At 43.5% G+C, this 24973-nt stretch overlaps 2 protein-coding genes across 5 annotated transcripts in view; one reads left to right on the forward strand and one right to left on the reverse strand.

Moving 5' to 3' along the window:
- Positions 1 to 7306: 7306 nt before the first annotated feature.
- RAG2 (recombination activating 2) lies at positions 7307 to 8914 on the reverse strand. Its single transcript, XM_074149850.1, has one exon. It carries the CDS (start codon positions 8912 to 8914, stop codon positions 7307 to 7309), a length of 1608 nt encoding a protein of 535 aa, XP_074005951.1.
- A 278-nt stretch (positions 8915 to 9192) lies between these two features.
- IFTAP (intraflagellar transport associated protein) overlaps positions 9193 to 24973 on the forward strand; it is a 48733-nt gene continuing 32952 nt past the window's right edge. For 2 of the 4 annotated variants that reach the window (XM_074149559.1, XM_074149561.1), the window contains exon 1: positions 21162 to 21264. In XM_074149559.1, coding sequence (XP_074005660.1) covers positions 21162 to 21264 — 103 coding nt within the window. Of the gene's footprint in view, positions 9347 to 21120; positions 21265 to 24973 lie in introns of those variants that run through there. The other 2 variants (XM_074149556.1, XM_074149560.1) reach the window with 2 other exon arrangements.

Consider the following 24973-nt stretch of genomic DNA (forward strand, 5'->3'; position numbering starts at 1 on the left):
TCACTTTAACAAGCTGCTGATGTAACAGCAAGTGATTCAGCAAGATGACACCAAGCTAGGTGGGAGGGTTGATCTGCTGGAGGGTCAGAAGGCTCTACAGAGGGACCTGGACAGGTTGGATCAATGGGCCGAGGCCAATGGGATGACCTTCAACAAGGCCGAGTGCCGGGTCCTGCATTTCGGTCACAACAACCCCAGGCAACGCCACAGGCTTGGGGAAGAGTGGCTGGAAAGCTGCCCAGCAGAAAAGGACCTGGGGGTGTTGGTGGACAGCCGGCTGAACATGAGCCAGCAGTGTGCCCAGGTGGCCAAGAAGGCCAACGGCATCCTGGCCTGGATCAGGAACAGCGTGGCCAGCAGGAGCAGGGCAGTGATGGTGCCTCTGTACTGGGCGCTGGTGAGGCCTCACCTCGAGTGCTGTGTTCAGTTCTGGGCCCCTCACTACAGGAAGGACATTGAGCTGCTGGAGCGTGTCCAGAGGAGAGCCACCAAGCTGGTGAGGGGTCTGGAGAACAAGTCACACGAGGAGAGGCTGAGGGAACTGGGCATGTTTAGTTTGGAGAAGAGGAGGCTGAGGGGAGACCTCATTGCCCTCTACAACTCCCTGAAAGGAGGGTGTAGAGAGGTGGGTGTTGGCCTCTTCTCCCAAGGGAATAATGACAGGAGCAGAGGAAATGGTCTGAAGTTGGGGCAGGGGAAGTTTAGATTAGATATTAGGAAGAATTACTTTACTGAGAGGGTGGTCAGGCCCTGGAACAGCCTGCCCAGGGAGGTGGTGGATTCACCATCCCTGGAGGTATTTAAGGAACGTGTAGACGTGGCACTTCAGGGCATGCTCTAGTGCCCGAGATTGTTGGTTTGGGTTTTCTTCTGTATGTGTGTGTGTGTGTATGTTTGGACTCGATGATCTCAAGTGTCCCTTCCAACCATGAAGATTCTGTGATTCTGTGATCTCGCTGCCTTCAAAAGGGTTGAGCGAGTTTTATCCGTATGTGTATGATTTCTGAAGAGGAGGCTCATATCCCGGGGTAACTCGTCAGATGGAACAGAGCTTGGACAGGGACAAAGGGATGCAGTGGCAAATGAAAGTATTCTTTTGTGACATATTATTAAGCCATCAAGCCACATTTCACATTCTACCAGCTCTGGGCAGGATAGCTGAAACACAAAACTACTGCTATTTTTTTTTTCCTTTTCTTTAGACTTGAATCTAGTTTAACCTTTTTGCCCAATTGTTGATGTCTTCTGTAAATCAAAAGATTCTCTTTGAGAGCTCTGAAATTGCAGAAGGCAAAGGCACTCTGGCTGCAGACAGGACCATCACTGGGTGATGTTCTCTGTCGTTATGCTTTGTGATTTTAAGAGGCTTTAGAAAAATGGAGACACTTTCATTCATGGTACCCTTCAAACCTTCACGTTTTCTTTTGATGTTCCTACTTGGTGCAAATCCTTCAGTAATTCACAGAATCACAGAATCACATGGGGTTGGAAGGGACTTCTGGAGATCATCCAGTCCAACCCCCTGCCAAAGCAGGTCCACCCAGAGCAGGTTGCACAGGAACATGTCCAGGCGGGGTTTGAATGTCTCCAGAGAAGGAGACTCCACCACCTCCCTGGGCAGCCTCTTCCAGGGCTCTGCCACCCTCACAGGAAAGAAGTTCCTCGTCATGTTTAGATGGAACTTCTTATATTCAAGTTTGTCCCCATTTCCTCTTGTCCTGTCCCTGGGCACCACTGAAAAAAGACCGGCCCCATCCTCCTGACACCCACCCTTTATAAGCATTGATCAGATCCCTCCTCAACCTTCTCTTCTCCAGACTGAAAAGACCCATGTCCCTCAGCCTTTCCTCGTAAGGGAGATGGTCCAGGCCCCTCATCATCTTTGTAGCCCTCTGCTGTACCCTCTCCAGCAGTTCCCTGTCCTTCTGGAACTGGGGAGCCCAGAACTGGACACAGTGCTCCAGGTGGGGCTCCACCAGGGCAGAGCAGAGGGGGAGGATGACCTCCCTCCACCTGCTGGTCACACTCTTCCTGATGCAACCCAGGATGCCATTGGCCTTCTTGGCCACAAGGGCACATTGTTGGCTCGTGGTCACCCTGTTGTCCACCAGGACTCCCAGATCTTTCTCCTCAGAGCTGCTCTCCAGCAGGTCAGCCCCCAACCTGTCCTGGTGCAGGGGGTTATTTCTCCCCTGGTGCAGCACAATAATTCATGGTAAATAATTTCCTTGTTCTGAAATTGTATTGACTGTAGTTTTATACAATCACGTTATGTATCTTGTTTTGTTTGGCTTTATTCAAAGGCTCAGTATTGTGAATTGCCATGCTTTGAAATGATGTGAACTATGTCAGATGCCATGATTCTGGTCTCACATATATTTCTCCTCACAGGAATAATTCTATTGACTTCAAGCAAATCAGCTTTGACTTTTTGTCAGGTAGTTCAGAAATGAATTCTAGATATTTACAGCATCCTAATTTCTTACTACACCGAGTTCTGTGCTTTGTCTCACTGCACAGCTTCATAATTTTACTTTTTCTTACTGTACTACAGTTTCTTAATTCATGAAACCTGTTTAAAATAAAGGTCTTATAAATATTTAAGTTTCCGGCTTTGTGTTTCTTACCAGTTTTTCTGCTATGCACATAATTTCATGCTAAAATTCTTAATTTTCATTCAAATTGTGGATGCTTTTCATATTCAGGCTGTTCTAATACCCAGGGACAACTGTGATTCCAGCCCTGTTCTGGACGTCACTAAATTAACACAAATGAAGATGACTCTGTGAGTCTCAGCAGTTCTTTCAGCACCTCTCCTCCCGGGCAGCTGTTTTACAGAAAACTAAACTAATTTAAAACCAGTTTTATTTAGTCTGTAAATGGCTTTTGCTTTATTTACAAATAACCATCCCAGTGTTTGTTTAAAATCAGCCTTGGGCTTTTATGTCCATGCTAATAAGTTAAGCCTCTTTACTGGTTTCTGGGCACCCTTTGCATCAAATTTTAGCTCCTCATTGTAGACTGAGCTGCAAATCTACCTTTCCGTTTGAGATTTGTAGCCTCCCTTTATCCCACTTCAGAAAATCCTTCTTTCTTCCCTGCAATGGTATCTCAGGGTCGAAAGACTTAACTGGTTTGGATGGAACTAATCCAACCAAACCAACTGGGTTGGATGGGATTAATGATGAGCAAATTAAGCTACCTGATTTCTTTGTGCGATCAGACAATTAGACATCTAATTGCTGGATTTTATATCACCAACTTAGTTCTTTTGGCTGATCTTGCATCAAAAATGTTGGATGGAAGAAACAGAACTCATGTAAAACAAAAAAAAAAAACAACCAAGCCTCAGAGAGTTTCCTGGTAAGTTAGGATGATTTAACTCCTTTATTTGTAAATAACTGTCTGAATTTTACTTTCCATGTATTCCTACTAAAATCAGGACCAGATGAAGAATAACGAGGCCTGTCACCACTCCTCTTCAGGGTACTGACTTAGGTGACTGAATATGGCATAACTTCCAAACAGCTGACCAGTTGCAACTCCCAAGTGTGGGAGCTTTTTGACCTTCCGCATCACGCTTCATATTGTACATAATACAAAAAGACACAATAGAAAGGATTTAACTAAACTAGCACCTTTTCTAGCAGCGTTGGGAGAGAGGACAAGAGGTGTATTTTCAACGCCCAGCTCTCCCCCTGAAGATGGGCGTTCTGAGCCAGTGGAGAAGGGAATACACAATAACTACCACCCCAAGGAGGTTCTGCACACTGTGGGAGCGACCAGTGCCCTGTTCTTCCCGTGTATGTCTAGGTATTGAGAAATCAGAGGGTTTATAAAGTTATTGTCTTGCTTTTTCTTAAAGAAAAAATGGGCTTCGGTGTCACAATTTTCAAAGGTCAAGTAGAGACACCGAATTGGAGTTTGATTTTCAGCGGCTGTTGCTCAAGCCCCTCCCAGAAGTTAGTCTTGTTTGAAAGGGCAGGCAATCAAACATGGAGGGAGCTACAGCTACCAACCATGAAAAAAGAGAAGTAAGCCAATCCTGTCTTTAATACCTTGAGTCTAGCGGTAAATAACTTTACAGATTCCTTTTCAATCTGAATTCAATCTTTTCCTTTTGCTTTGGGCTCCCAGTTGCATTATTTCCACTCCTTTCAATGCTCTATAGGTGCAATGAGTCACTCTGAACTATGACACATGCTTTAGTGCTACCAATAAAGTTTGTGCTGTGACTTTCCTGTAGATTAATCAGGCACTTCAGGGTCCAAGCACCTTTCAATAGCAGTAAAATCCACATACTATTCTCGTAAAAGTTGATAATAACTACATAGTGTTACTAAAATGTGGCTGGAAACCACGATGCTGCTTGCTGTGGTTACAAAACATAGGTCAGATGGATGCAGAGACAACAGAGATTTACTTCTGCACTCAAATCTACTTCATTTTATCTCCTGGTTCTAACCTGCCTGAGGAAGAAACATCTTGTATTGATTAGCTGGTTTTGAAGACAATCAATGCTCTAACAAGTACATGACTCAGAAGTGTCATCAGAATTATCAGGGAATTAAGTATTTCTGCAGTCTTGAAAGCTATGTCAAGTGGCTTCTTACAGGCCGGTGTTGATGTACCTCTTTATGTTCCAGTCCTTTGGAATATTATATTTGACTTCCTCTTCCAGCAGTGGCTACCGTCTCTGAGCTGTGATTTAATGCTGCTTCTACCGCCCTTCACTGTGAGGGTGGGACATGGTTTGACCAAGCAATTTCTTCCTCCTACTCAAGCAAAACATAAATTTACAAAAAAACCTAGCTCAAACATACAATACACTAACATTACGGGCCTGAAGAGGAACATCGTAAAGTCTGACTGTGAATTGCTTTTTTCACAGCCACAGCCTTAAGGCCAAGAACAGCAATTCAGGGAAGGACTGGAAGGGGCCGCAATGTGTGCTTGCACTTGCCACGTGCTGAGCATCCCTGCTCTGGGCTCCCAGGGCTCAGGGAGTCACCTCCGCCACAACGTACTGCAACTGCCCCACCGGTGCCCGAGCTGGGCCACCAGGCTTCATCTCAGGCTGAACATTACCTCTGCTAGGCCAGCATCAAGCTTTCCCTTTGGAAGATGTTTCCATCCTTTTATTTGCCTGCACCAGCAGATGGATTTATCACACAATTGTGGGGTCTGTGGAATTTGAGAGAATGACAGTAATTGGGAGAGGCTGACAGGTGAGAACTTGGACTGGTCATTGCCAGGGAGCTCAGGAATTGTGGGGAGTCTTTTGTTGTTGTAAAGCAGTGAAGGGACAAGGGGTGGAGTTCTGTTGTGTGAACATATTGTCCCCCATGGTTGCTATTCTGATGAGGTGGCTTTAATTTTGATGTGGATTTCTTTTAGTTGATGTCGATGAAGTCTATGAAGAGTGCATGATGAATGTATATTTTAATGACAATTCAGCTGTGACTAACCTACAAAAGGGGATGTTGACTATCGAATTTCACCAGTTTGAAGGGACCTTACACGGGCACGATATTAATTTATTCCTTGGAAAAACATACTGAGCTTAGGCATAGTAGCATGACAAAGGAAACGGGAAGCTGGCACTGAAATTTATACCCATATCAAACTGGTGCGAGGGGAGTCAGGGTGATGTACTTCCCATTTATAAGCTCTACCCAAGCTATGACCTCCCTCAGCACACGTAAAGGGTGGAAATGCAAACTTTGTGTGGTTGCCCTTCACTTTCCTCTGCTGCTGACTTGCGCTGTGAAGGTTTAAGGGGGGGTCCTGTGCACCCCTGTGTGCCTCGAGAGGAATGCTGCGCTACACATGCTGCTCTGTGAAGCTGTGGGGGCTGAGGTCTGCACGGAGCAACCAAAGGGCTGGCCGATGTCCCCAACTCTCTGTTTCACTCAGGGGTCCAGCAGGAGAGCTGGGCTGTGAGCACTGCGCTGTTATTGCTGGCTCACAAGTGTTGGGCTGATGGTATTGATTTTTTGAAAAGATGTCTGGAGCAGTAATAAAAATCAAAAATAAAGTCAGGAATGATGAGGCTTTACAAATAGCCAATAAAAGAATCCACAAAAAAGTTAGTAAACTCTTGGGCCATTCAACCTTGACAATGTCCTTTTCAATCTGAATCCAATCTTCTCCCTGTGCTTTAGCAGCCAGCTGCATCTGTTTCCACCCTCACAATGCTCCGCGGGCTCTCCGACTCACTCTGAGCTACAGCGTGCGCTTTCAAGCTTTCACACTCTACAGAGCCACCCTGTGAGAGCAGAGAAAGAAACAGGTAGTGCAGGACTCAGAGTAAATGATAAAAGTCCTGTTCATCAGAAGGAACTTCTTCTGAAGCCCATGGGGGCTCACAGCATGGGGCAGCCGTGAAGCCAGACCACTCACCAGCCCTCGGGTGGACCTCCCAAGCACACGCGCTGTCATTTCATAGACTTTGGGATTTACGGTGTTTGATTTACGCTGTGAGTAGGCGAAACAAATGCACTCATTTTTATTATAAACTTTATTACCTTACTAGATTTTTAAAAATACAAACACAAAACAGTTGTTGAGCTCAGAGGTTTAAAAAAGCAATTGGGTTTCTACTATGAGATGATATTCCACAACTGTAGCCAAACCTGACATACTGACATTCAGTACCCCTCAAAATCAAAAATTAATTATCCAGAATTAAATGCTCCATACGTAAGCTTTCCATAACGGAAGTCCCTGAACAAAACTGACCTTCAGCGTCTGAGTATTTCATTATTCCTGACACAAGGGACTTAAGCCACCACTTCAGTTTAAAACAGGAGTAATTAGTCTAATTTTATTTCATTACACCAACATAAAATGGGAGCAATGCTGTTATAAATTAGGCCAATTATTTCTAGAACTACTCACTAAGACAAAAAATAAAAATGGGTAATAGAATGCTCTTCGTGGGCAGATGCCAACACCACTGAGTACACGGGGTAATGTCTTACACTACCAGCAGTTCCATAAAACTCACTGGGGATAACCAGGGAGTAAGTTATAGCACAAAATACGGCACAAAGTTACCAGTATCTGGCTGCGTGTTTGACAATGCCCTCTGTGATGGGGCTCCTAACCAGCTATTACATAAAGACACATAAGAGACAAAAAAAATCCATGAGCTTTGACATGTAACTGAAATATTGAGATCATTGAAGTCAATTAAATAAAAAGATCTCACTGAGCTCCAATAACGGATTCTGCTTCAACCATTATTAGCTGCCTTTGACTGCGATTTTCCTTCCTCCCAGATGACTAAATCAGCAGACTGAATCTATTCAAACAATCTCCGAAGAAAGGACTTTTTCGTGGGCGTTGATAACTTCATGGTTGTCTTTTTGCGCAATGGTTTCATGGGTTGCTTTTTCACGCGCACCACCTTTTTGGGAGTTTGTAGCCCTTTATTAAGGTCAACATGTTCGTTGCAGAAGTACTTGACATTTGCTTCTGAGAGATGTAGGAGCATGGTCTCTGAGAGATCCATACATTGCGCGTGGACCCAGTGGCCAGACCCACCGGAACACAGGATCATTGCAGGCTTGTTGAGCTCCGTTGAATAGAAAGGGACCCAGGTGTTAATGTCAATATTGCAAGTGGCACAGCAGGTGATCCAGTAGCCTGTTTCTGATTCATCTTCTTCATCATCTTCATTGTAGGTGTCCGTATCGTCAACATCAAAGCTATTGGCTTCAGCACTAAAACAAAACTCTTCCGAATCTTCAAATGGAGTGGAGTCTCCAGTGTCTTCGGTCGATGTCTGACTGCAAATTTGTGCTGCCAGTTCTTCCTCCTTGTCCTCTTCTGCTCCTTTGCATCTTAAAATGTAGAAGTAGTTCACATCTGAGATTAACTGTTTGTTGGTTCCTGGAATGCCCAGCAATACAGACCCTTTGCCCATATCACAGCCAAACCACATCCTGCAGTGTTTAATATCTGGTGTCCAGTCTGGGCTTGCCCTTTCAACAATCTCTATCTTATTGTCTTCCAGAACTATGGTGTTACATGCCAACCGTTTCTGGTTGTCAGACTGGTAGCCCCCGACAAGGACAAATTCGGTATCACCGGTTTGAGTCACTATAGCACTTGACACAGATATCCCCCCTGGCAAGATGCTGCAAGTCACGGCTGGGCTGCCCAGCGGAAGATCAACTTTTAATTTGTACAAGCTGGGGGACCTGGTGTTATTTTGAAGCGAATGGCCTCCCAAAATGTAGACTGTATCATTTCTGGCAACTGAAACGTGGAAAGAAAGTCCATCTTGAAGCTCTGGAAGTACGTATGATGTACAGCATCCAAACTCAAAATCAACAAGAAACACAAATGGCAAACAGTCAACTACGCTGTTCCATTTTTCAGTGGTCCTTTGTGCAAGAGGAGTGTATGTTCTCCCTCCAAATATAACGCTCATGCTTTTTCCCCGGCTATGAACTACGTTAATTGTATGCCCATATCTGGCTTCAGGGACATCTCCACCCAGGTCTTTCTCAATGCACTGGAAGGTGGTTTTCTTGCTGTTTTTGCTTACCAGACTCATAACGTAAATCTTATCAGAAAGGTCATTGTTGGGTGTTTTCCCACCGTGGATGACATACTGGCACTCATCAGACTCCGCGTCGCCTCCCAGTATGCAAAGGGCAGGGTAGCGAAGAGGGGGGAGGTAACAGGAGTCTTTAGAGAAGAAGGCAGGTTTCATTTTGAGTTCATGCTGCTTTACATCCAGGAGGAAGACACCAGTGGGACAGGATCTTTTGGGCCAGCCTTTCTGCCCAAAGAAGAAAACGTGCCCACCAAAATTCAGGAGCGAGAAGCCCGGCTGCAGCAAGGACGAGTTACTGACTGCTGACACCACCTGCAGTGACATTTCGTCTGCCGACTGGGCCATACTGTGCTCGATATCTGAGAAAAAAAAAAACAACAAAAGAAAACATGCTTTAGACCCTATGAGAGCGGCCTGACAGCGCTCCAATCAATCGTATTAGAGCTGCATTTCAGTTCACGCTTTGAGACGCCAAAAGAGACCCTTTTCTGCAACTCAAGGCATAAATGAAAGGGCCTTGCACCAGATCCGCGGGATTTTGTACAAACTACGGCCTGTCACCACGCATCACTGTGTGCGGGCCCGGGCCGCCTCCCGCCGCCCTGCGCTGGGGCGGCCTCTCCGCTGCGGGCCCGGCCGCTCCCATGGCAACGGCGGCCCCGCGGCCTGCTGGGGCCTGTAGTTCTCGCCCGGCGCCTCGGCCCGGCCCGGCCCGGCGTGGGGCTGCCTGCCCGCCGCCCCGCTCGTCCCCGGGCGTGAGGAGGAGGCAGGCAGCGGGTGAGTGGGGCCGCGGGACCGTGGGGCTTTGGCTCCGAGGGGCCCGGGGGCGGAGGGACCAGCGCCGGGGGTGGCACGGGGCGGGCTGTTCCCTGCCCGTTTCTCGCCCCGGGGCGGCCGTGGGTGCCGGGGCTGAGGCGCCGGAGCTCCTGGGGTGCCGCAGGCCGCCTCAGAGGGCCGGGCGGGGCCTGCAGAGAAGGGACGGGGGTTCCGCGGGCCTGCCGGGGGCGGCCGCCTGCCCGCACCGCCCTGGGGGGCTGGCCTGCTCCCCGAGAGCGGGCCCCGCTGGCGGGGAGGGCTGGGAGCTGCAGGCCCCGGGGTCCGGCCCGCGCCTTTATGGTCAGCTGAAGTGAGGGCCTACATAGCCCAATGCAAACTGCAGGTGAACGTTTTGCAGGTTTACAAGGAAAACATCAAGATGTATTGAAGGCCTCTGGGAGCAGGCGGTGCTGGCGGCATTTCTGGCCACGCTGCAGCAGCAGCAGCAGAGGTAGAAGCTGTTGGTGCCGGGGTGAATCTTGCACTGGGGGTAACTGCGTGGCTTGGGAGTCTTGCTGCCAGGTGTTTCCAGAGTGCCATCGAATTCTTTATCTTTGATGTCTGCTCTTTGCTCATGATTTCATGAATAGCTTTCAAGGGGTATCTTTCACTTTTTTTTACCTGTTTGTTCAAAAACCTAAAGGAGTTTATGTAGTCAGCCTGGATAATAACGCTGAAGGAGCTTTGGAGAGCACAGACACCAGAGAGGGAAAAGCTGCCCAGTTCTTTGGCACTGCCCTTTGGTGACAGGAGAGTTGTGCCTTTTAGTAAGTGTCCAAGTTCTCTGTCCCAGCCTTTGGCCAATCCCCAGAATTTGAAGGTGTGAACTAGCTTTCAAATACAAGATTCAAAAAAAAAAAAAGAAAACCTTTGCATTTTATAATATAATCCCTTGTTTGGAAATCTTTAGGATTCATATTTTCCTTGCTCCTGCTTTTCATTTTGCTGTAACAACACAACCGAGACACATAGGGTTTCTTTTTTAAGGAAGGATCGGTATCTTCTAGTTATGTGACATCAAAGCCTGGGGACTCGGGAACAACATAGTGTACAGTGAAAGTCACTGTAAAATCATGGGAACTGATGACACTACATCAAATTGCCATCAGCACATGTTCTCACGCACAGAAGGAACTATTGTACCACATTTCTCTACTGCCTGCCCGCCCCACTTTCTGGTTCCCAAACTGCTGGGCTAGAATATAGATCTGCCACTAAAAGCTTTCAAAGGCAGGTGAGGCTGGTCAGATGTGCTTAGGCCGGAGCCCACAAGAGGGTAGGCGTAGCCACTACTGAGTCTGTTTTGAAAATAATCCATGGAATAGCTGTCTTATCCATTTGCATGTTTTGGAATCATCCTAAGATCACGGTCAGGTTCTGCTTGCTGGGTAGCCAGTCCTAATGCCTCTGCCCTGAAGGTGGGAATTTATTCTATCTTTAGATTCCTTTTAAGTTACGAGTTAATTAAATTAGTGAACCCTCTTCTGAGCGTGTCAGTATACACAGCAGGTTTTGTTCTTATTATTTGAATGAAGAAACATTTGACAAGGTTTGTTTACCTTCGGGTGATCTGCTAAACAAGCATCTCTGCCGCTTGTTTCTCATAGCCATTCAAAAATGGTGTTAGAGGAGCTTGCACTATGTTGGATTTACTGGGTTAGATTTCCTTCGTCTCTGTTCATATTGTGTGGTTACTGAGCTTCCGTGTGTTTACATCATCTTTGGAAAAGTAGTATGTCTCCCATACTGAAGATGCCATGAGCACATCTGTAAGTTAGTGCTCTGTATTTTGTAACACTAGTGTTCTACATTTAACTGCTGGTTTATGTTTGCAGTCTAACAGGAGTATTAAAAATGGCTAATAATTTAATTGAAATGTTGGCATTCACCTTACAGTCTTACATATACTTCAAGAATCTCCAAATATGACAATTATTAGTGTCCGCAGTGTCACAAACTATTTCCCAAATGTCGAGCAGTACTCAGTTCTGAGGAGTACACTGTCTGAAGAGACTGTTGCAGGTACAGAGTGGAGAAAAGACCAATGAAAATGATAAAAAGTGAGATTGATAGACACACAGAACTTAGTGGTTAAATAAAAACACTTAAACACTTCTTCCTGGTCATCCCTTAATATTTCTTGAGCTTTACATAAGCGAGCAGTTCAGTGAGTAACGGAGAGAGTATTTATCCTAGAGTCTCTGACAAAAGTAGCTCCTGAGGCACTTGCTGGAATTTCTTTGGCTTTCCAGGTTGTTTCATGCTAATTAGGATGTGTTAATTCAGTGTGGTTGATCTTGGGCCACGCTGACCTCCACCTCTAACCTTCCAACACCACTGATTCCTTTCGGCCAACACTCAGCTGACCCAGAGCAGCTTCAGGGAACCCAAAAGGTAGAAATCTAACTTCGTAACCAAAGAGTTTAAAGTGTTTTTTGTGGCTTTATGCTCAAAACCATGTCACTGTGGAGGTGGATTGGCTTTAGTGCTGGTGTGGAGGGAAACAGAGAAATGCCAGCGTTGTGGTACAGCACAAGATAGAGGGGAGAAGACACTAGGAGAAGTAAAGGTGGATAAATAGAGAAGGGTGGAGTTACATAAACAGTTACCAGTTATGGCGACTTGAGTCATGCTTCATCATATTTGGTATTTTTATAAAAGATTAAGCTCCGAGAATTACACAAATAAGTGAGAATCTCGGTGTTACTTTTATAGCGCCTGTATTTAAGAAGTGAACTGCAGAGAACGGAGCTAAGCTAACAGCAAGAAGAAAACTAATATTCTCCCCTATTTTATTTTAAAATCAAATTTATGATTTTGGGCTGGGTTTTTTCAGTTAATAATTGTTTGTATGGCAAGAAGAGATTACAAGGAACTCAGATTTAGATAGATCCATTGGGAAATTTATTTACCGAAGGCTCAAATGAAGGGAGAAGGTGCTTTTTAAAAGCAGTAGTTAATGTAATTTGACATGTGCTTAGTATGGAAATAGGTGGACATAGTTACAGTTTGGGGGTGTGTGTATTATTTCAGAAAGGATATTATGTGTTCACTGAGAAGTATAGGGTGAATGTATTTTGGAAAAAAGGGGCAGGATTCAGACGCCTAAACATCAAGTGACTTTTCATATGCCTTTGGAAGTTCTTCTCTTCTAACTTCTGCTATGGAAGGCAGCAAGTCTCCCATAGGTCCTGTGTCCTAGGTCCTGGTAAGTTATAAAATGTCACAAGATTACTATGGTTAGGCACCGAGTCACTCCCAAACTGTGTTTTCTGCTTATTGTTCTCTTTGACCCTGTGTTGTAACTGTTAGTTAACCTGTGCGCTGTGCCTGTTACCTGAACAGGCAACAAAAACATTTTAAACAGGAGAACAATGAATACTGAGTACTGTTGTGTAGTGTGACCTTTCATATTAATATTTGCCAACATTAAAGAATAGTATATTCATAATAATCTCACAGTAATTACCAAATAGTGAATGATTTGATCTGATGAGGGGTAGCAAACACAAAGCCCCTTTCATTTACACTAAGACAAGGCACTGGAACAGTGATGCTTGGACACAGAGAGAAGAGGTTGCAGGACAGCATGGAGTCTGAGTTAGTAAATGCTCATCGCTGACCATTATATTCTGTCATTAGTTTGCAGTTCTTTTTAATTTGGCATGAACACAGATACCGACGGTACAATTACATTTATTTTGTAATATTGTATATTGTTTTTTTTTTTTTTCTCTGACTGGTCTGCAGCCTCTCCCTTTGCAAAATGAAGAAGCATAACCCTGGAAAGCAAATGCTGTTCCCAAATTCTTCACAAACAAAATCATATCCAGACACCCACAGAACTTTGAAGTCTTCTATAAACAGGCTTAAGGAAGGACATCTTTATAGAGTATTTCTCAAAACATTTGCTAAGTGTATCAACCAAGTTTGCTTTGGGCAAAACAATAATTTAGACATACCTGGCTGATAGAGGTTTTTTTGCGTCCTCCGAAATCTTTCTATGTAATTGGGATTCAAATGGGAGCGCTTTGAGGAATCTTCTTGGACAGCACAGGGGGCTTGTGGCGTGGAGAGACAGCTCGGTGGAGGGGAGTCTATCTGCTGAATTTGCAGATGTGCCCCTGAGAACTGGGTCTGCTGGGGCTAACTGGCTGTGACCGTTTTTTTTTTTCTTCTTTCCTCTCTTGTCTTCAGATGGCACAACAAGAAACCCACCAGCCTCCAGAAGCTTTAACTCTTTGCGGTAGAACCAGACGGGAGTGATGGTAGATGCCTGTTAGACTGTAAATGTTTGCAGCGTATACTCCTGTATAGTTTAATTTTTTACGCTGCTAAACCTGTCAAGCTCGTGATCTTTTTTTGGAATTTTTCGGTGCTATTGGAACATAAAAATATAGTCTAGAGTAATTTTTGAGTTCAAAGAAAAAATAATTTCAATATCTAGTAAAAGAAAACAACTCCTGCTGATTGGTGTACTACCACTTTCGCTGGGAATGCTCCACTGTGAGTGGGTAGTGACAATGATACAGAGGAAAGGACATGACAAATGCGTGCAACCCAGTGAGCAACGGCTGGCTAAAAGTCCGATTCGAAGTCCACTGAAGTCGTTATGAATGTCTTTTTTCTACTTCAGTGGCATTCTGATCAGACCTTAAAAGACTGGTAAAACTTTGCACCCTTCTGTGGCATTTTTCTTCAGTTTCACAGCGCTTTTCTCCAACAAAAAATAATTAGACTCTGGGAAGTCCTCTGGTATCGTATCCTTTCAACAGCCAGCGGTGCTGGGGCACAGAGGATAAGCCACTTGCATATCGTAGCACAGCAAATAAACAGAAAAACCTGGAAAACAATTCACCCCTCTCAGCTCCCTGCCTTTGCTTTCCTGGCCCTACTTCATCCACTCCTGGGTTACAACGTCTGCGGCACAGTATTTTAGAAATATCTCATCTCCCATTTGAAACCGCTGTGAGAATAGAAGTAGAAAGAGCTCGAAATGGAATTTAATTAGTACAGCAAAGCAAACATACTGAATGCTTGTGAAAATTGTCTTGAGATGTTGGATAGCTGTAATGCAGGTGGGATGTGGTGACGTTTCTCAACTGAAATCCAGCAGCACTAAGGCACGGGGCCCTGTGCTGTCCGGACGGGCTTATTACTTCTAAAACAAAGATAAAAGTAGACTCTGCTGAAGAGCTGAGTGCTGAAGAAATTAACTTCCCCCAAATTTAAGGGCATTCAGATCAAATTTATTTCTGTTTTCAGTAGTGCCTAGATGGTATTTGACAGCTTCTTATCCAAGTGCTTGACATAGTCTGACCCTTGTTTGGGTCTGTGATCAAAGATCTACTGGCAAGAGAGATGCAAATGTTTAAGTGAAAAACCCAACCCCCAGTTGTGTCTCATTTAATATTTTACATTAATTTTATTTTCCTTCTGCCAGTTGACATGCCTTATCTTTAGAAATTCTTTTTCCAATTACTGTGGCTGAGAAGACAGAGAAATTAAAGTTTGTTGGCAGCAGCATGTCAGTTTTGGGTGAGAACAGCCAGGTCTGTCCAAGCTGGTCTTCTCTAACTGCCAGTGACGAACTGCGGCAGTAAGTGGCTTCAGAATAATCTATCTAAAAGGCAGGAAAATCATGTTCAGAACCATCCAGGTCGTAGCAAGAACATCTAGGATTTGCATCCTGAATTTATTCAGCAGAGAAACCATGTGAAAATGAATAAATAGACTTTTCCTTCACAATTTCTGTTTTAATACCATTGACCTAGGTAGTATGTTTTCAGCAGATTGCTCACTGTTATGAAAATACTTTTGTTTCACTTCATTTTCTTCTTCTACAACTAATCACTTAAAATAATATGTGGTTTATATCTTCTTCATCTCAAATAATTCCAAATTGCATAGAGATATTTCCAGGCTTTTCAGCATATTTTCTGCCAGTAAAACAAAATCATTTCTGAGCTGGAACGTGGCTGGCTCCCCGCGGGCTCAGGCTCAGCAGGGAAAGGGGAGGCCACCTTATTCATTTGTGTAGAGTTACCCAGCCAGGATGCAAATATTCTGGATATTGAGCCAGGACTCAGGCTGAAACCTGTGAAAAAATGGCACAGGGAGTCCAGTGTCTTACGGTCTGCGATTTTCTGTCTCATCAGAAGACATCAGTAAACAGTATTTAACATGTAAGGGACAGGGCTTTATTTAGTGGCCTCATCTGAAATAGCTGATTGAATCCAGCTGTGTGTGCTTCGACTGTCAAATCCAGGACGATGGCACTCCAGGGGACAGTGGCTACCATGTTTTTGAGGAGTGCTTGGTGCACGGGAAACGTTACCCTTGTCATAGGCCTTCAGGTGATCTTTAAAGGGAGCAGCACTTGTGAAGCCATTCAGCCTGGAGAAGAGAAGGCTCCGGGGAGACCTTAGAGCCCCTTCCAGTCCCTAAAGGGGCTCCAGGAGAGATGGGGAGGGACTCTTTATCAGGGAGTGGTGCAATAGGACGAGGGGGAATGGTTTTACACTGAAAGAGGGGAGATTGAGATGAGATCTGGGGAAGAAATTCTTTGCTGTGAGGGTGGTGAGACCCTGGCCCAGGTTGCCCCGAGAAGCTGTGGCTGCCCCATCCCTGGAGGGCTTCAAGGCCAGGTTGGACGGGGCTTTGAGCAACCTGGTGTGGTGGGAGGTGTCCCTGCCCAGGGCAGGGGGGTGGAAATGGATGATCTTTAATGTCCCTTCCAACCTGAACCATTCTATGATTCTATGAAGCCATTGAAAATTCCTTAAAAAAACCCATCTGATCACGTACAGGACTGACATAACAGCACTGAAATCAAACAGGATCAATGTGCTTGCTTGCAATTAAAGCCCTTAATATATCCCCTAATAATAGCTCGTAGGAGCTGGGCACAAGAGGCACATGTTTGTGACCATCGCAGAGGTTGGCTCTGAGGCTCGGTGATGCACTTGCGCAGGCAGATGCGGCTCCCATCTGCTCCGGCTGCTGGTGCTTCCAGTGTCTGTGCCCTTAATGCCTCCTGCTGACGGCAGTGGCAGACACCCCGTTGATTTAAACAGCATTAGCTGGTGCAGATCACCTTGAATTGAGAGATGTTGCGAGGAGCCTCATCTGAGAGGTTTTGTCTTTTGTAATTGAAACTTTTTCTCATGGTTTGTTCCCGTGGTTGAGGTGTTCGCTCCTGGGGCTCTGCCCCCCGCAGGTGGTGGGTAGTGAGGAGGAGGAGGAGGGGGAAAAGTAGGGCAGGACAGTAGAGCAGGGAGGGCTTCCTTCTGCAACCGTAGCTTTGCAGATGTCGAGAGAAGAAGGAAACAGCTGACTGTCTTCTGGAGAGTGGGTAACCTCCCTGGGCTGCCCCACTGAAAACCTTCTGCATCTTTCTCAGGGCAGGAAGTCGCGAAATCACTCCTTTCACTTGGTGCACTCTCAAAGTGCCATCCTGGGATGTTTGTTAAGGCAGTGACCACAGTCCATAGCTAACAACAAACATTTCTTAAGGGCTGGCTTGAGTTCCAGTTTGCATGCCTCTCTGCGCCATGGGGCCTGTAGTTCAGAGAGAAGATGTTGCTTTATTCCACGTTGGGTGCTAGGTGGAAATCCACAAATCTAGCACGCCTTACTGGGGACATTCACCCAGTATTTATACACAAAAGAGTGTCATAATTCTGCCTACCTAATCCATAACTCCACCTTGTAGAGCCGATTAGCTTATTGCTCTTTCCATTTAAAAATTAAGACTCTTGATTAATTTCTTTCATTGCCTATATTATACTTAAACATCATAAAGCACTCAAAAATGCAGCACAAAACAGGAAGTCTGTATTTCACCACATTTTTTATTGTTTAATAGAACTAATAACGGTGTAATTGAAATCATGCTAATACTCACTTGACCCGCCTCTGTGATTCAACGCAGAGATTTCTGGTTTGGCTTAAAATTGCTGGGAAGAAGACTGCATTTTGAGAAATAAAATTGATTTTGCACAATCTGCTGATGATCACCAAGGCTTAATGAATGATCACCTCAAGAAACATCATTACAGTAATTTGGATGGATGAGCAGGAATGAAATGCAAAAAGACAAAGTATTGTTGCTGCTTGAATGCATCACTTTCTCATACTTGACTCTGAAACCGCCCAGAGCCGGCACGAGGAAAGGCTCAGATATCCTTGCCTTACTTGCCTTCAAACCTCCAAGTTAGTTTGATGCCTTTTGGGAACAAGAAGATAAGGGTTTGATTTCCGTAGTAGTTACTCTCTAGCAGAACAATGCAGTCATTTTATTCGTAGAGGTGTGATTGTATCCAGTTCATAAATTGTGAGTGATTCCAATCCATTATTGTACGCTTTTTTCTTTTTTCATGACAGTTGAAAGAAGTCATTGCCTTGAGGCTGTGAATTGGATGATTGCTGAAGCCTTTTACTTACGTAGAATCTACCTGTTAGCTCCTTAGCTAAAGTGAGTCTTCTGGTCAGCCTGGTTTCAGCTCTTCACATCACAGAACTTTTCTGCAGCTGACACAGGATGGTGTTCATTTGACAGAGACTCAGGAGCAAAGTAGGTGGGAAGCAGCAGAAAACCAGAGTGGAATGAAAATGAAAAATATAAAACCCTTGATAGATTGAGGTACGTTTCTGAACACCTCTATGGTACCATCCATCCTAACCGTATGTTCAGTTTCAGGGATGGTAGATGTTCTCCAAATGCCATCCTCTATGCTTGCTTTCATTTAGGGTGCTGCAATAGCGCCCCGCGGTTCTTCAAAATGATGGAAAACAGGGAGGGACAGGTAGCTGCAGCTGCCAGAGTGTTCCCTCCATTGAGTGAGTGAGTGGTTGTTCGTCTGACAGAACCTGGGCTTTCGTTAGGACCTATCTGCTGTTTCCTCTCCATGTGGGGATGATTCTGTAGGTGTAAATACCAGGTGTGCAATGGGAGATTAGGTCTGTGTTGGACTGTCACCTCTGTATTCCATTTTGCATTTTATTTCTTCCTTTAGATTTTTGAAGTAAAACTGTGAAGTTCTTATAAAAAGCAATGGAGGATGGATGCCAAAATGACAAATAGGGTTTTCTCCCCTCTTTTCCAACTTAGGATTTATTAAAATAGGAATAATTTAGTGAACTCATGTTCCAAAATATATTCTTTGGTAGTTTTTTTTTTTTTCAGAAGAAAAAAATAAGGAAAAGTGGCCTATGAATTTCAAATTATTTTATTTTCTTAACCCAAGATGAATACCTTTGACATAATTGATAGCTGATCTCCTATGCTAACGCCTGCAATAACTAAGTGGCTATAGGAGAGCTACTCTGGGTTTACTGCTTTGACTTGGGTAAAAATTTGGTCCATTTTCTGGTAAAAAAAAAGAAGTTAGTCTTGAGAAAGTAATCTTTTCCCATGCTTGGAATATCCAGGGAACTTTGTCTGCTATTTTTTTTTAAAGTAATAGAGTTTTTATGATGCCTCTCCCAGTGCATACATATTGAAGTGCGTGTTAGATGAAAATTTTATAGACTCAGTGAAATATATGTTTAAAACCTTTAGGAATAACTTCCCAATCTCCAGACGTCAGGAGATTTCAGGTATTAAATGTTAGATTATATTCTAACAGCATCCAGTGCTTGCTTTTTCATGAGGCTGAGGTTCAGGATTTTGCAATCATAGTTTGGCTAAAACTTTGTCAAGCTGAATTCAGTCCTGCATTTGGGAGCTAACTCTAATGAGTCACAACCTGTTGTTTATCCAAAGTCTTGTTGCTCCTTTCCAGTTTAGAGGAGGTTAAAATATTAAGAGAGGTTTCCCAAGCTCTGTAGGAAGTAGAGGTTGTGCAAAAGAGTAAGAACTGAGCTATAACATTTTGGTAACACCTGGTCTGGGAGCTTAATCTCAGGCTGATGGGCTGGTGGCTGTAGGACATGGCATTCGCTGAGAAAGCTGCCACTCAGCCTGTGTAGGGATACAACTGGTCCCCTAAGTTACTTATCAATTTTTCTAGCTTCCTGGAGCATTTTAGAGTAAAGGAATCTAAGCTTTATTGCCAGCCCTCTTCTCATTTGTTAATAAGTCATTTAAACTCTGGTGACTCATTTTTTTTTCATCTGTTACTTGGAATAATATTTGTTTGCTCTTCCTCACGGGACTATTGTGAAGTTTATTCCATTAGTGTTTGTAAAGGACGTGGAGATCCTAGACGCCAGATGCCAAAGAAAAACAAAAGGTTGTTATTACCATTTTCTTGATTAAATGTATGTATTATTTTTCGATTTGACAGTAGCCTTACAAATCACTGCAGTCTTTCATATAATGAAATTTACCTCAAATAATGACTGTAATAAGTGAACAATAATGAGGAATAGAAGGCATTGCTCCCCTCTGAAACCACTGTAATTTGCATAAACCACTCCGAGAGACTGGTAAATTATATTCTGCTTGGTCAGTCCACAGAGAGATTAATACTGGTTTGTTTTTTTTTTTAAAACATTAGAAAACTTAAACTTCAGGTTGTGCGTGTGTGTGTTTATATCTTCAGAACATTAGTCTTCTTTACGAGCTGGCAATCCAACAAAATTAGAGTTTGACATTAGAAATCATGCTTTGTTTTCCTGCTGGGCTCTGAACAATTCTTGTTTGGTCTTATTTAACTTTACAATCAGGTTTGGCAGCCTTTCCTTAATATAGTTGATTTGAAGTTTTGCTGAAGAATTAAGCATTCATTCCCAAAAGACACTTCTCAATACTGTGGTAAATCAAGAGAAGAAACACGGGAACACGTGAAGATCAAGCTCTGAGTGCATAATGCATTCTTGCATCTTTATTGCATTTATTTATGCAAACTGGTCATTTACACTTTTTAGTTGTTGCCACCGTGTGAGATGTGTGTCCGTGTGCTCGCCTGTGTTTTTCTGCTTCTAGTAGTCTGATCCTATGTGTATAAAAAATTTAGTAATATTGTTAAGTAGTTATCGTCACACCGCTGTTAAAATGCATTGACACAGCTTTTATAAGTGAGGGGCAAGGATAACTCCATGGTTCCCCGAGAGCTGCTTCAGGGCCATTCCTTCCTTTAGGCTCTGTAGAGCGATGAAGATGGGCTGGAAAGCTGTTGCGTGCCACTGAAGAGAGGAGCTTTCAAGTCCAGAAAAGTATCTGTGGGGTTCCTTCAGCTCTTGGCATTTATTCCCATCTTGAGAGCGGTCCTCGCCTTCCTACGTGGCTGCCCAGTTCCATTGTACCCTCCCTGTCCCGTGTGCTGGCTCAGCGCACGCACACACCTCATAGTGGTCGAACGTGCCCTCCCAAATCTGGGTCCTGTGAGCAGCGAGCCTGCAGAATGATGGGCTTGGTGTACGTTTAGAATGTGCGGGTGTCCCAGCTGTTAAATCCAACGCGCTCGGGAGCGGTGTCACTCGGGGGGTTGTAAGACTGAACAACTTAAAGTGAGGGGGGAGTGAACACCACTGAGAGCACTTCTGCAGCCCCTATTACCCGAGGATTTAGATTTCAGGCATAAGTGATCACAGTCTCTCCCTTTGTGCTTAAAATTACAACGTACGCTTGAATTTGGGGGGAAACGTGTAAAGTCCCACAGACAAGATCAGGGCTTCACAAGGAGAGAAGAAGAAGTTGACATTCTGGTGCTTATCTGTGTGTACTGGGGACTCTCAGTTAGTTTCTCTTCTGCCTACAGATACATATGGCTCTTTTCCTTCTCTTGCAGAAGCAGCCTACTGAAGCGGATATACAGTCAAGGTGTGGACCATGGGAGAGGAACTGCTAAACAACAGCGTCCTTGATCAATTTATTAACAGTCATGAGCAGTCATATGAAGAGTTTCTAAATACATTCACTTATCTTTTGAAAGGTATGTAACTTCCCAAATCTCCCATTAGAAATCCCAGCCAGAAGGGAAGGTAAAAAGAGAAGCAGTAGTATTTTAGTATCTGTTCTGGTACTTACGTGCTTTGTGACCTTTGGCAAATCCTTGTGATGCTTTTGTTTCTACATCAGCAGTGGGACCCCTGAGAACAGCTTTCCTCAGCCTGGTTCAGAGGCTGCTCAGGTTGGTCTTCATGGGTGTTTAACCGTGGTTTGCTCACTTTAGGGAGGTGGGCCAGCGTGCACTTTTTGGAAGGATAGGCTTTTCCTAACTACATCCTGCATTGTTTTGCTAGAGAAGTTTCCCTAAAAGAAGAAGAGTGTAAGGAAAGTATGTGATAGTACGAGATCGCCTAAAATAAGGGGTGTCCAATTTGGAGAAGTTCCCAGATTTACTAACACTGGCTTGCTGTGCTGTGCTGTGCACCAAGCGAACAGGTCAGTTGGGTGAAGGCACATCAGAACATCCAATTAGAATGATTAGGCTGAAAAGGTCTTGTGCTTTGCAGATGAAATAAAAGGAGGGGCTAACCATGATCTGAGCATTGCTAAATGGCAGCCGGTTCAGATTTGGATCCAAATTCTGTAGCTCAGGTTCATTTCTTTTGGCCATGTTAAGTCAGGTGCCATAAAAATAAATGCAAGCTACATATTGCTCACAATTCTCTTTACCACAGCTTTGCACTAAAAACGATGTCCTCATCTTCTTGCAGAAGCACTGTATTTTTCAATTACAGTGTGTGGCATGCTCCATTGGCTGGCACTCAGAATCTGTCCTGTCCTTGTCCTTCAGGCAGAAGTGAGTGTCAGTCACAGGCACTGAGCAGAAAACCAGTGGGGGAGTGGGAGCTGCCACAGAAATAATCTTGTGGCAACCTTCTGTCTCCTCCCAATGAAAAATAGAAGAGAAAGGAGACACTGGGGGATGAGATAAGAGGATTGAAAATTAGATTCTGGTCTTCTTTATGTATGATTGATACACTGGGGATAGCTGCTATCTTAGAAGCATACTGCATATCATGATGCTACTTGCAAAAAGCCTCAGCCTGTATTTCAGTCACTTTCATTGTCACTATAGTGTATACCATTAAAACTGTATAAAAGGTAGAGCTTCAGCTGAATCAAATGCTAAGAAATGCAGTTTCCTATGCTGGTGTAGACAAAACAGCTCAGCTTGTTTTCCTCCTGTCTTCATTTTCCTTTAAAAATACCCAAAGGTGCTGGTTTGCATTAGAAACTAATAACCTGCAAAAATTCCAGTTAAAGCTCAAAAGGCGTTTAAATACTTTATAAAATATCACATTCTTAGTTTCTTAATTTTGCATTTGAAAAAGTCATTTGGCTTTAATTTTTTTTTCAAAAAAACAACCAACTGTGGTAGCTTAATAAGACTATCTGCTAATAAGCTCCAGAAATTTTCACTTTTATGTATGAGTTCCGATATTTATTGTGGAGATATATTTGTGGTTACTGTCAAGTAAAATCTGACCATTTTGAGATTACTTTTCTGAGTTTGGCCTGATGATGGCGTTGATCCACACAGCAAATTGTTGTACAGTGAGCATTCATGTCAAAATTTGCAGTCCTGCTCCATTAGATATGGGGACAGCTGTTTGGATGCATAAATAACCAAGCCCATTCATTTGTGTGGGTAAAAATATGTGGGAGCTCTTTAGAGAAAATTCCTTGAAAAACATCCCCATCTGATAGATTTTTGACTGTCACACCATTGGAAACAGAAGACAGATTGGGATTCTGATGGATTGGGTCCCACTGATTTCACAGGTACCGTATTTGGCAGGGTACCATACAAGGTGATTTTCACTTGCCCGTGGATTTATCCTAGCTCTGTAGTTGGGATTATTGCAAGAGTATTTTCACCAGGAGTTTCTTCATTGTTCTTGAAAGTGTCTCATAAGAATCTGATTTCCTAGTTAATGTTTCATTTTTCTTCATTAGTTAAATTTGCACACAGTGAAATTAAAAAGAATGTACCTGGAGTACAAAACCCCAAGCATCCTTGACTGTTCTGGCCTGTCTAAAAAGAACCCTTTAGGCTATAAACATCATTTATATGATTTAAACATCATTTATCATTTATAAACATCATTTAACCAAACATTTGGTTCTGCTGCTGAGAGAATGGTTCCATTCTTGTAAATATGGGAAACAGGATTAATGAATTTTTGCGTTCGTGACTTCCATTGGTTTTTTAAGATCACAAATATCCTAATCAAGAAAATTGCATTTTTAGAATGTTGTCTTTTTATATCTAAATGTGTGATATTACCTGTGGCTGCTCTATAGAGTAAGAATAGAGATCCTATTCTGTGTGTTATTTGAAAAGATACTCCCTTAGCTCAAGTAGAACAAGATTTGGAGTCAAAATAAGGTCCTTCTAAATTCCGTGTAATTCATGTAGTGATATGTGTATGGTTTAAATAGCACACAGATACGTTATAATTTAGTTGGACCGTAAAATTAGACCTTTGATACGGGAATTTAATCTTCCTGATTTTAGTATTCCTAAAAAAACAATTACTCTGTGCATAATATTTAAAAATACTTATTCTGTGCATAATGTTTAAGGAGTATGGGAGCACTTCTGCCATAACTGGAAACACTTATAACCCTTTGTGTTGATTCTGTACTGGATGAACACTTTGGGGCCAGGTTAAGATTCAGTAAGTCTCTTAGTTTTCCTTCATACAGCATCCAAAGTGTGTTTTTTGTCAAAAGGGTTGTATTAACAAAATGGATCGACAGGTGAAAAGGCTGGTGGACCCATGGGAATATAATTTAGTAATTAGAGCAAAGGTCCAGGTGATGAGATTCTTCATGCTTGCTGTAAAGCTTTTCCAAAGTTTTCATCATCTAGAAAAAAAAAAGACCATCTCTTGTGCAAATCCAAAGCAAAGATATTAGTAAAAGGAATCATTTTGTTAGTCGTTTATTTTAATACATTCATTTGTGCTGCTCTTAGCATCACTGAACCCCCTTATGCTTATGCCAAGCTTTGAGTATGAAAACAATCTGATAATAAACCAGCTAAAGGGTGTGTGCTCTGAGGTTGTACAACCCCACTGCGTTTGTTAAGTCCAAAGAAAAATCTTAACAGTGATTTCTTGACCGTGCAGTTGAAGAAGCCTCGGAAGAGTTGGATTTACAAAAGGAATCGATGACACAGATTTTTGTAGCTGTGGTCAATGAGTGGTCTCTTCAGAACTAAACACTTCCTGGAAGAACTTTGGACGAAATCTCATGGAAATAAACCCAATCCCTGCTTTAAAAGAAAAAGTGCCACACAGGGCAAGAGGCTCTTTCAGAGCTTAGGAAGTGTTTGAAATCTGGTAGAGAGAACTATGATGCATGGAATTAGAAGGCAGCATCTGCTCATTTTTCTAAACTCAGAGGAAGATTGGGAAATGCACTGGAGCATGAAATATCTCCTATGACCTTCTACAAAAAATACAGAAAAAACGAGCCCCAAATGGTCCAAGCTTCAAATTTTTCATCTAGGTTACAAATTACTCCTCTCCCACTTCTGAAAGTAGGAGATCCTGGATCAGTCAGCTGCACAGAAAAATGCTGCCATAAATAAAATTCTTATCCAAACCCAAGTTTAGGTTCATATTCTTTCCATGGTCCTGGGCATTTGGCCACTGGGATTAAATTCAGTCCATTCCTGCTGTTAA

Source organism: Numenius arquata, chromosome 6 (genome assembly GCF_964106895.1).
Source record: "Numenius arquata chromosome 6, bNumArq3.hap1.1, whole genome shotgun sequence".
NCBI classification, from domain to species: Eukaryota; Metazoa; Chordata; class Aves; order Charadriiformes; family Scolopacidae; genus Numenius; species Numenius arquata.

Coding starts and splice junctions, on each gene's coding strand:
- RAG2 (XM_074149850.1), bottom strand. CDS start 8,914: ATGGCCCAGTCGGCAGACGAAATGTCACTGCAGGTGGTGTCAGCAGTC.